This window comes from Neodiprion fabricii, chromosome 3, assembly GCF_021155785.1.
Source record: "Neodiprion fabricii isolate iyNeoFabr1 chromosome 3, iyNeoFabr1.1, whole genome shotgun sequence".
In the NCBI taxonomy this organism is placed as follows: domain Eukaryota; kingdom Metazoa; phylum Arthropoda; class Insecta; order Hymenoptera; family Diprionidae; genus Neodiprion; species Neodiprion fabricii.
This window is the reverse complement of record NC_060241.1, coordinates 26,739,147-26,753,982: the sequence shown is the minus strand read 5'-3', so window position 1 is coordinate 26,753,982 and position 14,836 is coordinate 26,739,147. Positions and strand designations below refer to the sequence as shown.

The 14,836-nt window shown below is 38.8% G+C and overlaps 2 protein-coding genes across 2 annotated transcripts; one reads left to right on the top strand and one right to left on the bottom strand.

Annotated features, from left to right (window-relative positions):
- The first annotated feature begins 278 nt into the window (after positions 1-278).
- Positions 279-2,309, top strand: LOC124179187 (EARP-interacting protein homolog). The gene is made up of 6 exons (XM_046563387.1): positions 279-453; positions 680-905; positions 992-1,212; positions 1,321-1,502; positions 1,585-1,881; positions 2,111-2,309. The coding sequence occupies exons 1-6, from the start codon at positions 412-414 to the stop codon at positions 2,271-2,273; spliced, it is 1,131 nt and encodes a 376-aa protein (XP_046419343.1). The 5' UTR covers positions 279-411; the 3' UTR covers positions 2,274-2,309.
- On the bottom strand, positions 1,914-3,991 carry LOC124179201 (RNA-binding protein pno1). Its single transcript, XM_046563408.1, has 3 exons — positions 3,758-3,991; positions 3,554-3,643; positions 1,914-3,311 (listed from the first exon to the last, which is right to left on the bottom strand). Exons 1-3 carry the CDS (start codon positions 3,854-3,856, stop codon positions 2,784-2,786), a joined length of 717 nt encoding a protein of 238 aa, XP_046419364.1. The 5' UTR covers positions 3,857-3,991; the 3' UTR covers positions 1,914-2,783.
- Between the last annotated feature and the right edge of the window lie 10,845 nt (positions 3,992-14,836).

The following is a 14,836-nucleotide window of genomic DNA, read 5'->3' as shown; positions in this document are numbered from 1 at the left end:
GGCACATGTAGATCCGCGCCTGGCGTCTGCGGGGTTTGTGGCACGACTGCGCCATCTGACGAGACTAGGGTGTGCGGTACACGATACGGTGTTTGAAAAAAAGGCTAGAGAATTTAGATACGGTATGCATTAAAAATGAAGATAAAGTCCTTTGGAAATGAAAAGCTTTTCATCCCGTTGGATGAAAGTTGAAAGGAAATTTTACACCCTTGAAAGTTTTGTCCAACTTCTATACGGTTCCACGATGTTTGAAGCTCTTCCTCAAAAAAATTACATGGTTGAGATCTCTGTTGGGTTTAAGCTCAATGACTTGAACGACTGTACTTGAGAAACTTTTTGTTGCGGCATGGTGTGTTTTGACACCTGTCAACAGTGACACTGACCCAAAGGAATTATTGTATTCTACGAAAAATGGATACTGACAATCCAATAATATATGGCCTCGAGTTTCAAGTAAGAAGGTTAATCCACCAACGTTTATCTTATTACTTTCATTCGACATATTTCAACTTTAGCAGTAAGACGATGTCTAACCTAACCTAACCCGACGTTCAGAGTTTGAAAGCCAGGAAATTAGGAATGAATTGTTGCAAGTTTCATTGCACAGTTAAAAGATTTTCACTCGACGATCATTTTTTGAGAGCGTATTCTTAAGTAATACATTTCATATTTATTTCAGGCTAGAGCATTATCACCTCAAACAGCAGAAGCTGATATCGTGAGATTTCTGGTCGGAACGCAATCGTTGAAGTTTCACGACAATCAAGTACATTTGGTTGAACTTGACGAGGAAACAGGTAGTTTGAAAACGCAAGTCTTTCAGCACTCGATTGGAGAAATATGGAACTTACAGGCCTCTCCTGCCGATCCATCAAATTTTATTACTTGCTATAATACTCTGAATGGTGAGTGATCATTGGGCAATTTATTCGCTTCGCTAACTTTTGAAAAGAAACACCTGAATAATTCTGATAAACACCTAATTCGTCAGATGAAGGAATTTGTCAGATGAAAGGAGCTATATGGAAATTGCCTCTTACCGAAACTGACGCACACGAAATCCAAAAACTTGAAAATGCAGCAGAAATTGATACAACCACTTATGGCAGTGATCTTAGAATTATTACTTATCATCCGACGGATGGTACTAAAGTTGTTTCCGTCGTAGACAATAACTTTGTACTCTGGGACCTAGCAGCTAGTGCTCCCAAGGTATTTCCCTTTGCTATTGACAGGGCAATTTGTGATTCAATTGATAATTCAGTCTGTAACAGATATCAATAAATTTATGAATTTCATATTATTTTCTCAAAATTTTAGGCAGTTACGCAAGGGACCTTGGCTAGTAAAGGTCAACCAAAGTTTACTACTGGTAAATGGAATCCACATAATACTTGCAATCAGTTTGTAACATTAAATGACAACCACGTGCGTGGTTGGGATTTCAGAAATCCAACTGATCAGGTGTGGGCAATCCAGTCAGCTCACTCTCAAATTATAAGGTGAAGATTAATCAACTCATCCAAATATTTTCACTAAATTTTGCAAATTCAACAACAATGTATTGAACCCACGACATTGCAGAGACCTAGATTTTAACACCAACCGTCAATACATCTTGTCAACCTGTGGTGATGATGGTTATATGAAATTTTGGGATATCCGACAGCCATCTGAGCCTGTAATGTCGCGAATGGAGCATTCTCATTGGGTTTGGAGTATCAGAATAAACCGTTTCCACGACCAACTAGTTCTAACATCTAGTAGTGATTCTCGAGTAATATTATGCAGTATATCATCTATTTCTTCAGAACCGTTTGGTCACCTAATTTCAAGCGAGGACGAACCTGCGCAAACCGATGATGGCTCCAACAAAAACAAGTAGGCGTATTCAATTTTATTTTTTTGTCACCTTATGACGCATGATGAGATAAATATCAATCCATGTTCGTTATTATTGGGATTCGTGAATAATTTTCAATAGAGCTTGCTCAATTATGTGCCCGGTACTTACACTCAAGGGTCAAAGTCAAGTTTTGATCAAGCATCGATTAAAGATCTATTACCGACTCTGAAGATCAATTCTATTTTATATAACCAACAATTCCAGAATGGAAGATAGCGTTGTAGGAAGGTACGAGGAGCATGAAGACAGTGTTTATGGAGTTGAATGGTCATCTGCTGACCCGTGGACTTTCGCGTCACTGAGTTACGATGGCAGACTGGTAATTAACAAAGTGCCTCGAAAATATAAGTACCAAATACTATTGTAAATATTAAAAGTAATAAAGAATTAAATTTTATATAAATTTAGAAAAAACCTAGTTTTCATTTTGCGTAAGAGTAAAGAATTGCTCAACTGGTACAAGTGACGACCAATATTATTGATATACCAATCAACCTGCAGTTGATACAGAGTATTATGTAATTAACACGACATACATACTTTGTTACAACTCGCAAGAGATGATTGAAGCCATGAGTAAAAATATGAAATAATTTTTGCCATAGACAAAAGGTAGGATTTATATTCCTCTCTCTGAATTATGTACAATAGTTTGAAGTATTTCTTCCAGTGTACAAAAAAAAGTTATCCACAAATACACATAATTATACGTAAGCAGTTTGTATCGAAGCAAATGAGAATTGGCTAATCTCTTACAATTGCTCAATCCAAATATTCAAGACTGTTATTTTCACTGACACGGTTTACTTTTGTTAGCAATATGGTAAACATAAAAGGAAAATAAATTTTGCTGGGAAGTTTTGAATGAAATGTTTAATTACAATCGCTCTGATATTCGGCCAGCCACATTCCTCAATTGACCATAAACTTTTGATGGTGGACTTCCCAAGATTAAATTGCAAATTGCTCTTCGTGCAAGTTGTATATTTTGGAAAGATCCAAGAATATGAATTTTAGTATCAGCCAAAACTATTCTTGTTTTTGTCACATTTTCAATGGTAAATTTTGTTCTACCCCCTTTGCCAGCTAACCTACCTATCGCTCTGGACAAATGGTCACCCTTCAGTGGTTTCACATCTTGAACCTCGAATGTTTCGACAAATAAATCATCCAACCGCAATAAGGCCAATGCATCTTCGACTTCAAAACCATTGATGAATGCCCGCACAAAATCAGCAGCTTTTTGAAGATTTGATATATCAGGTGTGTCAGGGCATGTACGAATTTCAACATTTCTAGATTTCAAATTAAAGCGAATTTGAAGTTGTAGATGCTCAACAACAGGGGTGAAGATCTTCATCCAATTCTCTTTAAGCGGTGTATATCTATGCGCAGGCACTGGAACCTGAAGAAATCACGTGAATTATTTTAACATGTTGTTCAAATGATGACATTACAGTGAAACTTCCTAATAGCGAACACCTTTGAGACCAGAAATCTTGTCCGCTATAGAGAAGTGTCCGTTACTAAAAGGTATATTTTTCATTATGCTTTTCTACCGGAGACTTCTAACTTGTCCGTTATAAAGAGGTGTCCGCTGTTAAGAGAAGTTTCACTATATCGCGAAATGATCATTGGAATACTCACCTTCCGTTGTTCACCACCTTGGACATTTTTTGCTCGTTTGACAGAAGATTTAGTTCTCGACTTCCCTTCGATACCATTCACCGCATCGACCTGAAAATCAGCAAGAATAAATTTTCCAATACTCGATAGAACAATAGCAGGTTATGATTAAAAGTGACGAATAATACTGAGAACCTAAGAATTTGTAGTAACATAACCTCTTACTTCCATGTGAGTTTCACTATTCTGGCGTCTTTTTCCCGACGTCTTCGCCTTGGATTGTAATTCTTCGTTGGTTTGCATCTCAACATTGTTTTCAGTCATGTTTTACCAAACTTAATATATGTTTTAATTTTTATCTTACTTCAACTTGAAAACAAATGTCTGTAACAAGTCAAAATAGCGTGGATATTTTATTGCAGAGAGCCAAAGATCTCGTTGGATCTCTTGTAATTCTCAACCATAGACGTACACGTTGAGAAACGAAGGATAACTCGACTTAGCATTCTGTGACTATCAATCATAGACGATACAAAATAACCATGATTCGTACATACATACATATTCGAAATCTGACACATCACTTGCTCTTACTTACCGACATGACATCAAGTTCATATTTTACGTTGATTTAATTTCAGGTACTAGCATATCTTCAGCATTATTGGTGCAATATTGACGTCAATTTTATTACTGACAACTCTTTAGAAAATATCCGAATATACAGTAAGCTCTAAATGTGCGCCTGCAGGCCTCAGTAGTAATGCATGGGAATTTACAGAAACCTTAAAGAGAAAATATAAAAATAGTTCGGTCCTGTAGAATTCCACGCCGAGATGGAGATTGTGGAGATGTAACAATATTTTATACAATTATTGAGCAGTGTCATTAGCGGCCGTCACTGCACCATGTCGACTAGCCAATAATTGCAGGCTAATTGTTGCACCCCCGAACTCTTCAGCACTCTACATATTTGTAGTTGCTTGTACCTAATGCCCTTATACTCAAGTTTAAGGCAAGCAATAGAGTTTTCATATATGTGCAATTTTCGTAAAAATGAACGAGATTGTGACTTCGCTGTAAGCCTATTAGCTTCAACGTTGTTCTGCAGGATAAAGTTGATGTTCCTATGATTCCCAAGCCTCAAATATAAATAAAGTTCTGCACATATCAAAGAATTTACTTGCCAGAAATTGGCGAGGCACGTGATAAAAATCAAGAAATTTAAATTACCTGTATACTGTTAGCTATGATGTCGTCATTCTGCCTTAGCCAGTCAAGAGAAAAAAAGTCACAACGATGTCGAAAAAGTAATTGAAAATAGTTTCAAATTGTATGTATGTAATCTGTACAGAATTGATCGACAAAGGGGTTTTTAATAATTATTAATAATCGTCTCTTCATATAATACATACGTTTATCACTGCGTTGAAACAATATGGAATTTTCCGTTGTACATGAAGTATTAAAATATTTGGTCATAATGGTAGGCACATCTGAGACGACTACGCTTAAAATTTTTCACTCAACTAAACTCATTAATGTATATCTACCTTAAAAATTCTGTGAATAATATTTTTCGAACAGTCATCAATTCTTCAATCATACATGATTGTTGACATATTTCCCCCGATCGCAATATTAGATTTCGACGACGGGCGTATGTTATCTTTCATATTCACGAATAATCAAGTAACTCGGAAGTAATCTGTCGAAGGCCGCTTCGCATCAGATTGATTTGGATACCAATCCAAAATAAAAAAACCAAACCGAAAGACCTTTCGTTTCGATGCAGTCATCAGATACGGATGAGTATTATTGGATTTATTTAATTCTCGACTTCATCTTTCGAACCTGCAATCAGAAAGTAGCTTGACCCTTCTACCCCAGGTGCCAAAGTTACAGACTAAAAGGTATAAAGTGCCTATTTGCAAAGCGATCGATGGGTAGAATTTCCGCCGATCTTACAATTAGTTTTTGGCGTACCATATTCTACTTTAATCTTAGGTATAAACTGACAGCGCAAGTCCGTAGTTTCGACCGGCAGCTGCTCATTTGAATTTACTTCGCATCGAGACGGAATGGGAATTGCCTCTACACGCTAGAACAACGTATAAGTCGTCGACTAGTTAGTTGAAGCGACCGTTATGATCCAATAAAAATGACAAATGATTCAAGAAATCTTTTATGCATCTGTAGTATTATCAAGATACACCTGTTCGAGAATCCGTAGGATAGATTTTATCGTACGAAAGAGTTACGATTGTGAGCTTGCGAGGCTCTACTCGCCTGACCCAGGTATGGCAATATATATTGTGTATTTATACATTTGATGATGTTCGAAAAATGAACAGTGTTACGATATTCAGAACAATTATGTAAAGCAGATATTATAAACAGTTTTGCAATTAGACAAGTTTAGCAATGTTTTTGCTAAAATAGCTACACAATTGGAAGATCTGAATTCAAGCTATACGCAGCTATGTCCGGAGGTGATACAAATTGTAACGAGCAAATGCGGTAACCGTGGAGTGCCACTAAAGTGTGGGTCAGTTAACGAAAGATGGGACGCGAATATAAGGGCGAAGAATGAGCGAAGCGGCACAAGAGTCGAGTTCAGAGACAGTGTCAGCGTGAAAGTGGAAGAGGGAAGCTCCCTGGAAGTGGAAGTGAGTGGAAGACGAAGAGAAAAAGAGAAGGTTCCCGGGGGGGGGGGGGGGGGGGGAGGGCGGCGAAAAACCATGCCATCACTAATTCCGCAAACCGTTGGGTAGCGTGGCTGTAGCAGTGCATCCCCAAAGGTCTAAGATGAAAATTCTGTTCTAACATAACCGAAACAAATTAAAGCGAGCCGAACTTGTCGAGTGCATTCCCAAGTACACGAAATTCCGTTAAAAGAGATCTTCGGTTTCCAGCATTCCTACTACCTGAAATTGTCATTAAGCGAACGCGGTCCGGCGTAGCAGAGACCCGTGAATAGTATATTGCCTGGAGGAAGATGACGCTCGACTAGAACTAGAGAGCAAGTTTATCTGTTGGAATAAAGCCATTACCTGGATAGTACACGGTCATCCTACGGGTCCTGGGAAGGAAGGATGGTGGGCGGGTTGGCCGGAGCGAGGGGGGTCCGCGACCGAGAATGGGCGGCTGGTCGTCGTTGCAGGGTGGCTGCCGATGCCGCTGCTGGCTGCTGGCTGCTGCCGGTCCTGCAAGGGACGGGTTGGATGTGGGTACTTGGATGTGGATCCATCCGGGCGCTGGATGTGTGCGCGTCCGTTCGTCGGCGTTGTCGGCGGTTCTTGGGGGGCTCAGAGGGGCCATGGGAGCAGGGAGCACGGCGCGGGCCGCATTCTCTACCTGTGTGGTAAAACGCTCACTCAGGACCCCAAGGGGGATTCTAAAACAAAGACTACTCAACTACGACCACGTTGTTCTAACATCACCCTCATTACGAAACAATTTCCACATCCCTTTTCGATACTTAAAAAACACCGCCAGCTTACCCACCCGTCCCCGTTACCCGGTACCCGGGACCAGGTCCATTCGCTACCTTCGCCACTATCGGCCGCCGGGCCCATTAACCAATTGTCATGTGGTTATTAGTAGGTATGGTTTCAATAATAGCGTGGGACTGCGAGCCGGGGACACCGCGTGAGAGTCAGCGCTGTTCCTTCCTTCCTTCGTTCGTTGGATCGTTTTTACCCTCTTATATTCTATATACCTATACAGATCCAAACCTAATCACGTTTTACCTGCCGCGTCAGCCCGATGGATGAATACCGTATACGTTGATCCGTGCGGGTGCAGTTATATTCCCAGAATCTTGCTGCCTCTGACAAGGATCGAATTATTGGCGCGCGAATACCGAATTACAGCGTATACCTAGGCATCCTACATGTATCTCGAGCCCAACGATCCGCCCGGAATATTACTACCCTAGGACGCGCCAATTACCCGGGCTTCGTTTCTCGACTACACATATTATGCCCCTTCTGCATAGCCCTGGGCGAATACGACGCGAACCACGCAACGGTGGCACACGAAATAAAAGAGTTATGCCTGCGGAATTATACGCTTCTGTCGTATATATTTCGCGACGCGGTAGTTCTTTGCTCACCGGGAGACCCGGGACGCGCACCTTTACGAGTGCAAATTGCATTCTTTGACAGACACTTTATTCCAGGGGCTGGACAAATTGTTCAAGCCGTTAGAAAACAGCGAATACCCTTACAGTACGCGTTTCTCCCGAGCAATCAATTTTCCCATATTATTCCACCTTGCGAGTGTTAAATTTTGGCACCGTGCGTCTTCTCCGGAGAAACAGTATACATTTATTGTCCCGGTAAATAAATTCAAACAGAGTCTTAAAATAAGAACAACAAAACTTCTTTCCGGCACCTTGGCATTGCGAATATCGCTGGTATTAAGGTAGTACAGTAAAATTTATTTGCTCACTGAACGTTATTAGTAAGCTATCAAAGAATTGCGTTGTATAATAATACTTGCGAAATTCTTTCTTTGATCTAGCAAAAAAATTCTCGTCATACTTTACACTAACACTGTTCTGCTACGCTAAGAATTTCTTTCTCTCTCTTTCTTTTACTATTTTTATTCACACCTTTAAGATATTCATGTGTTTGAACTTCGACGCGATTATTTGTTAATTATAAACAAACTCTGTATAATGGCTGCCTAAATCGTAATAGAAGAAGCTTCTTGAACGTTGAACAAACAGTCGGACGATGATGTTAAGTTGGCAGATTTCTCCTTCGTAGAAATTGAACATTTTTTTCTCTACTCGATGAGTGCTTCGTCAAACACGTTAAGTATGTCTCATCGACGGTGACTAGCTGTATGAATACACACATAGGCAATTATAGGTCTCTCCAAGATTGCAGGTATGTAGCGTTGTACATGCGTACGTATAAATTTATAAATCACCAACAAAGTATGACAGGAACGTTCCGACTTAATTGAGGTTCCCACGCGAATTTAAGGATCACGGATCTTCTTTTCTTGCCACTTCGGAAACATCCATTGACAGTGAATATGGACTTACATGATTACGCTCGCGTGCTGACGTGTAAATCACCGGCGTTCGACCGAGCTGCGAGAGTTCAAATCGGAAATCTTGATCCTCTCCGTAGCAATGTAACGTGACTAGATGTACGCTCGCACACGGAAAGACGCATCTTTGGAGAATGCGTACAAATAAGATGGAAAAAAACGTGCGTGTGTACGCATCGAGTGATACTGAAACGTGTTCGGAGACTATTTGGGTTACCAGAAAGCTTTGGGGCAATGAACATAGTTGATATTTCCAGCTCGCATCGGAACACCATAAATCGACGTCCTTAACTAACTTATAACAAGATCCTTCTTTGAGCCAGACAACAACAGCTGAGCGGTCAACGGACGTCTATTATCATAAAAATCATTGACGTCACGTTGACAGCTAACGTAGTTTCTCTTCCTTTTCTTTCCCTTCTTTTTCTAACCTAACCGAAACGGCTGCTAAATAATATGTCTACATATATACGTATACGTATTATATACTCTCAACATAACGAATTCCACCGCAGGTTTGATTTCACGCCACCACTCAAATATTTCAGAACGCGTTCAAACTATGTCAATTTTGTTTCTAAGTCACACTTTAGATACAGTATCGTAGTGATTCATACGGTAAGTACGGTAGTTTACGTTATATTGAATGTTTTAAATTCAAAACCAATCATTTATACGTCAGAGCCGATATTAAAGTTGTCTGACAGTATGTATTTTGCAGGTCATTACCTCGCTTTGCTGAATGCGGTGGAATTCCAACAGGAACGAAATAATGTTGCTTATTAATTTCGAATGAATCTGACCTCCTTAAATTAATCGAAATCTGACTCATTGACGAATACAAGAAGCTCGTGAAGGTGGAAGCTAAATCGCGTCTATAGACTTGTAACAGAAGCTAGAAATATTTTTTTGAATCATATTGGTTCCGTTATGCTTGTAAGAGGAATGGACAACCCACCGACGGTTGATTTTTTTTCTTATAACTTTCGAAACCAATATATATTTTTTCCCGCAGAAAAATTTCGAAGTTGCGGCGATAGTGCTGCTAAACTTTGACAAACCTTGGTAACAAGCTATACAATTTGAGTCTGTTCAATAATGTGTCCCTCTTCTGAAATCAAAAGTTGAAAGCTTTAGAATTTGTTTGCACAGTAGCTTGACCCGAATTCTAGATACGATATTCTTAAACCATTTTCAACGAATGATTCCAAAAGCTGAGATTCTTTTGCAGGTATCATGAATTTTGAGTGTTGATTTTCACGGGTCGTAACTAAAGATTAAATTTTATTATTCACTACGAGTGTACAGGGAGAACGAAGTGAATAAGGCCGCGGAATGTAACGAACGAATGATCTGCAAACGTAACGAATTCGTTGCTTTGCATTCTTCGGAGAGCCGTTAGCTTTTACGATCTCAAAGCCAGCCTGTTCCTGAAAAATATAATCAATTGGTACCAGTTCTTAGGCGTGTACACGACGTTCTGCAAACTCCTGTAGAATAAAATGTTCGACATTATCCCATGATATTTATACTTTAGCTGCAGAAATACGAAGAAGTCTTGATAGCAGCATGTTCAATATTACAGATTCCATCGTATTCACATGCGTACACCGGTTACTAATTAATCAATTCAGTTTTCGGCTGGATTGGTAAGTAGGTGAACGTTCACAATCTCTTGTGCAGTGGGGTTACCAATTCCGAAGATAATGATGCGCTGCGCAGTATCCCACACTCTGCAGGGGCGTTAGGTTCCATTTGTAAGCCAACTGCTAAAAAGAAATAATAAATGGTTCCAACGCCGGTTACCGCGATTAAACAAACTAGCTCGAAAGGTTTTAAGTTGGAACGTGTTTGTACCTAAAATAACGAAAGAATTTACGTCGAAAGCCGGCAGTTTATCTCAGAGTTTTATCGCGAAGACAGACGCGAGAGATCCTTCCATAGCTCAGAGACTGACAACAGAAAGTCAGTTGTAACCGGAATCCGTATACATACATTGTATTAAATAGCAGAGTATCAATTACCATCCTGTTTTTAATCCACCGTATACATCTGAACTCCGTCGTTTAGCTGCAGCGTATGCGTTAGATTCGCAAATTGCGCAGATCGTGTGCTTCAAGTGTACCAGCAACGCTCTTTTAATTTTTTTTTTTTTACTTGCACTGAAAGAAAAATGCATACGAACGTCTAAGTTTAAAATAAAGTCATCTAATTTATGATGAATATGTATAAACTGTTTTTGACATCGAAAATTGGTTTCTCTCCTCTTCCCGTACCTTATTTTACGCACATAAAAACGTCTGTGCTTTCGAGATGACCACTCGTCCTAAATTATTATTATATATATATATATATATATATATATATATATATATATATATATATATATGTATATAATGCAGGTTTTTTCTAGGATTTGTGGTAACACAAAAGCGTTTTCGAATCGGCTGTAAAGAATGGTTAAAATGCATAAAACATCGAAGAACGTTTATCTTACCATTAGCAGTCACCTTATTCTTGTAGGTTCAAATCCGACAAGCCGGATTTAACCGTGGTATTAAGGTAAGGTCAGGTATGAGCGTATTTAGCAGCGGCTCTGCGAAAGCTCCTTTAGCTGCTCAGCACACGGCAGTCAAGTTACCAGATAAATTCTGGTTGAACAAATTCTACAAAACTTACTTTAAACTATATTTCTCGTGAGCGTTTCCTGTACCTACAGAAAAGAGATAGCTCTGGCTTATTATAATCGAACCTCAGCCTTATACACCCGTTTGCTATCAAGCTTAAAGTAACAGTTAGTACACTGCATTTTCTGATTCTTTATACCGAGAGACTTGAAAGTTTCCAGACCAAGAGGTAATTCTCAAAGGATTGCCGTATTTCAGATGAATTTTATACCGTCCCAGGTTTATCACAGCAATTAAAAGCATAAGGATCTGCGAGACTTAACGATTCTCGTAGTTATAAACGCAATCAAAGTAAGAAGTATATGTCACATGATATAAACCGTACGGCTTATTGGAACCTTTGTTATATAACAGAAAGATACTTGGACCAACGCGATAGTCGAAGACACATTTATCCAAGGTGCGCTATAATCTTGAAAGAATTTCACCTAATAAACTTTACGATCCCTCCGCGTTAAGCGAAATAAAATTCGTTAATTATCACGGAGCATGAAACGGAAAATAACTTGAAGAATCAGTTTCAACTCTAGAGAGGGTTACACTAAACTTCGGAATCCGTCTCGAGTTATTACGGTTAATTATAATTTTTTGGCGTTTAACGTCACGGCGGAATTTCTCGACGACTGTGCGGTCGTCAAGGATAGCAATTACCTTGCGGACAATGGAAATGTGCAAAAGAGAAGTAGGCTGACTTCGAGATGATCACTGCTCCGCCCGCTGCACAGGAAGGACGGTCCTGACTGTCGGCAATTTTTCAAACCGCAAAGGATTTAATATCCGATGCGGTCTCGCCGCAGGTTCACAAAGACCACACGTGTTATTCATTCCCAAGCACATCCACATCGCGGAGGATATAGTGGAGGAACGGTGGCCATCTACCTGGTAAAATATTTGAGTGACTAATCGAAACTGGTTAGATATGTTTAAGTAACCTCGGACCTGCAGCAGTTTTAACTATTAAAGGGTCACGTCACATCCCTGATGCGCGCGCTAAATCAACACCTTCTATATAAACTGTTGTGAGAGTGGTATACGAGCTACCGAGGTCTAAACGGTAAAGACAGCTCGTTCGAGAGTTCGTAAGTGTCGAAGAAAACGAGAACAAAAGAGTTTAGATGGTAGGTGAGATGTTTGAACGGCCAAATACAGTTATATATGTGTCAAGAAGGTACAACAGACTGCACACACAACATTGGGCAGCCTTTAAAACCCATTTCTCACAGCGGCCCCCTCATACGTGTTCCCTCCAATTCTCAACTTTCGATTCTTACCAACAGCTTCAATCTTTATGGAGTCTAATAATATACTCGACCACCCGACGTCCGTAGGTGTATGGATTGACATTTTTTATCAACCATTAGAATACTGAACGCTGTGCTAATATTAGACTGAGAATTGCGAATCAAGTAGCAGCCCTTTGCAGCGAGCTAAAGCCGTTCGGTTGCCCCCGTGTACTTGCTCAGTTTCCGGTCGGGTGGACTCAAGTCCAGCTACCGAATAACGCTGTTTAGTATTGGAAGTTAAAAGATTTTAATACACCACGGTATTGTCAAATATAAGTCCAAATAATAAGTTTGGTTTATTTTCGGTCATAATGGTTATGATGATTTTGAGACAACGTGTTGGAGTGAGAGTACTAGAAAAAACCACCGCCAACGTTTATTTCGCTAAATATCGAAATTATTTATGGATATCTACCGTGGTTGGCCGCAATAAGAACCTGCGGCGAGAATTTTATTTCAACGGAGTCCAAGTTTCTCCTGGGTCGTTAAATGTTGAATGGCGTGGTGTTAAAAGGTTTTATGCATTTCAATTTGAGCTTATTTTAGCATCTTCCACCCTTACCCGACTTACCGCTCATAGTTTCAAAGACAATCGCACAAAACCTCTTTACACATACGCAACCGGTACAAATTTTACTGTCGGATCAAGGGTGTTGGGAACTTTTTCATGCCTATGTATAGTCTTCTAATCTTTATACGTGATCAACGATTAAGAATTAACTGTCGTTCGGAGAGCGTGGTTAACTTTTCGCGAATCGTTCGTTACACTCGTAAACTTTGGATTTTATCGCGGTACATGATACGATTGTAGAATTCCTTATCTATCAACATTAAGACTAAATGTACGAGCGTGTAAATTGTAAAACAAAAAAACAAAATATTTGAAAAAAATACAGATCCATCAAAAGTTATCGCACCATCAATTACAAGTAATGAATACCCCTATTATAATTCGTGGAAATTTACATGGGAATTTGAATTTAGGAAGTCGAATATGCAAATTTTTCAGTAGTAACATGAAATAAATCTCGAATTAAGTAGAAAATTAACAATTAATTGCTGATGTAATTTTTTTATACGATTTTGTACGTGTATCTAATTTCAATAATTACAAGTTCTCTAAACTTTTGTCACCTGTGCCAGCAAGATAAATTTATAGCATGTTTTCTAATGCGAGATTTTTTATGCCGAGAATCTCAATTTTATTCGACATAACTTGAGTATAATGTGCAAAAGTAAGGTGTGTTAATAAACGGGTTCTTTATTAAATAAAAATGATTTTCCGATGAAGTTCGTACACCGGTAGAAAGTTCAGTGATAATTAATAAAGTGAAAATTATCAGAGTTCCGTTTTAAATTGTGCAATTGGAAATTTAAATTGGTGGTACCTGTAATCACACATATCCGTACTGTGTCTGTAAACTTGATTGCGAATTTGTAGGCATGATGAGGGATCGAAGATGATGCGATTTCGACATGATCTTCCCGATTTGCACGTGAAAGACAGGTTAAAAAAATAATAACTACCCTGTAAAGTCTGGTGCGCTTTTCCGCAGCGAAAAAACTTCATTATGTTTTACATATAGCATGCATTGTTGAAAATGCCTGGAAGCAAATGGTGCGCAGTGGTTGGGTTACAAGAAACTCCACGATAGTATTATAAATTCGGTTAATTGCTATAGTTTGGATTTTATTCACTATTTACACGTGTTATCAATATAGAAGTGTACATTTGGGAACTATGGATATAACGGTAAATATCTGTATTTTAAAAATATACATACATATATGAGTATATATATATATATATATATATATAAAAATAATTCATACTTTACAAACATAATTAATATTTACAAAAGTTTACACATAATAATCATCTATTCACACATTTTACATCGAGTAATATTTTAGCATTTTAACAACAATAAAAGATGAAAGAAAAAAAAATACATAAGAAGAAAAAAAAAAAAGAAAAAAACGAAAGAATAACTTTTGTACAAATATACACATGCTTCAATTCTGTTTGTAAAAAATAAATAGTAATCCTTAAGCAGGTACAGTTTATGTTAAATATTTATCCGTGGTATGCGATCACATAAATACATTACTCACATCTATAAATGGGGTACGTTAAACACACAGGATAGCTTCGGGACGTGCCACCTGTGACTAAGCCTAAATACAGTCTCAACTCGCTTGTCTCGAGCTGTCTTGAAAAATTCTAAAAGATTCTCAAAGATTCCGTAGTCTCCCCTTCTCCGCAT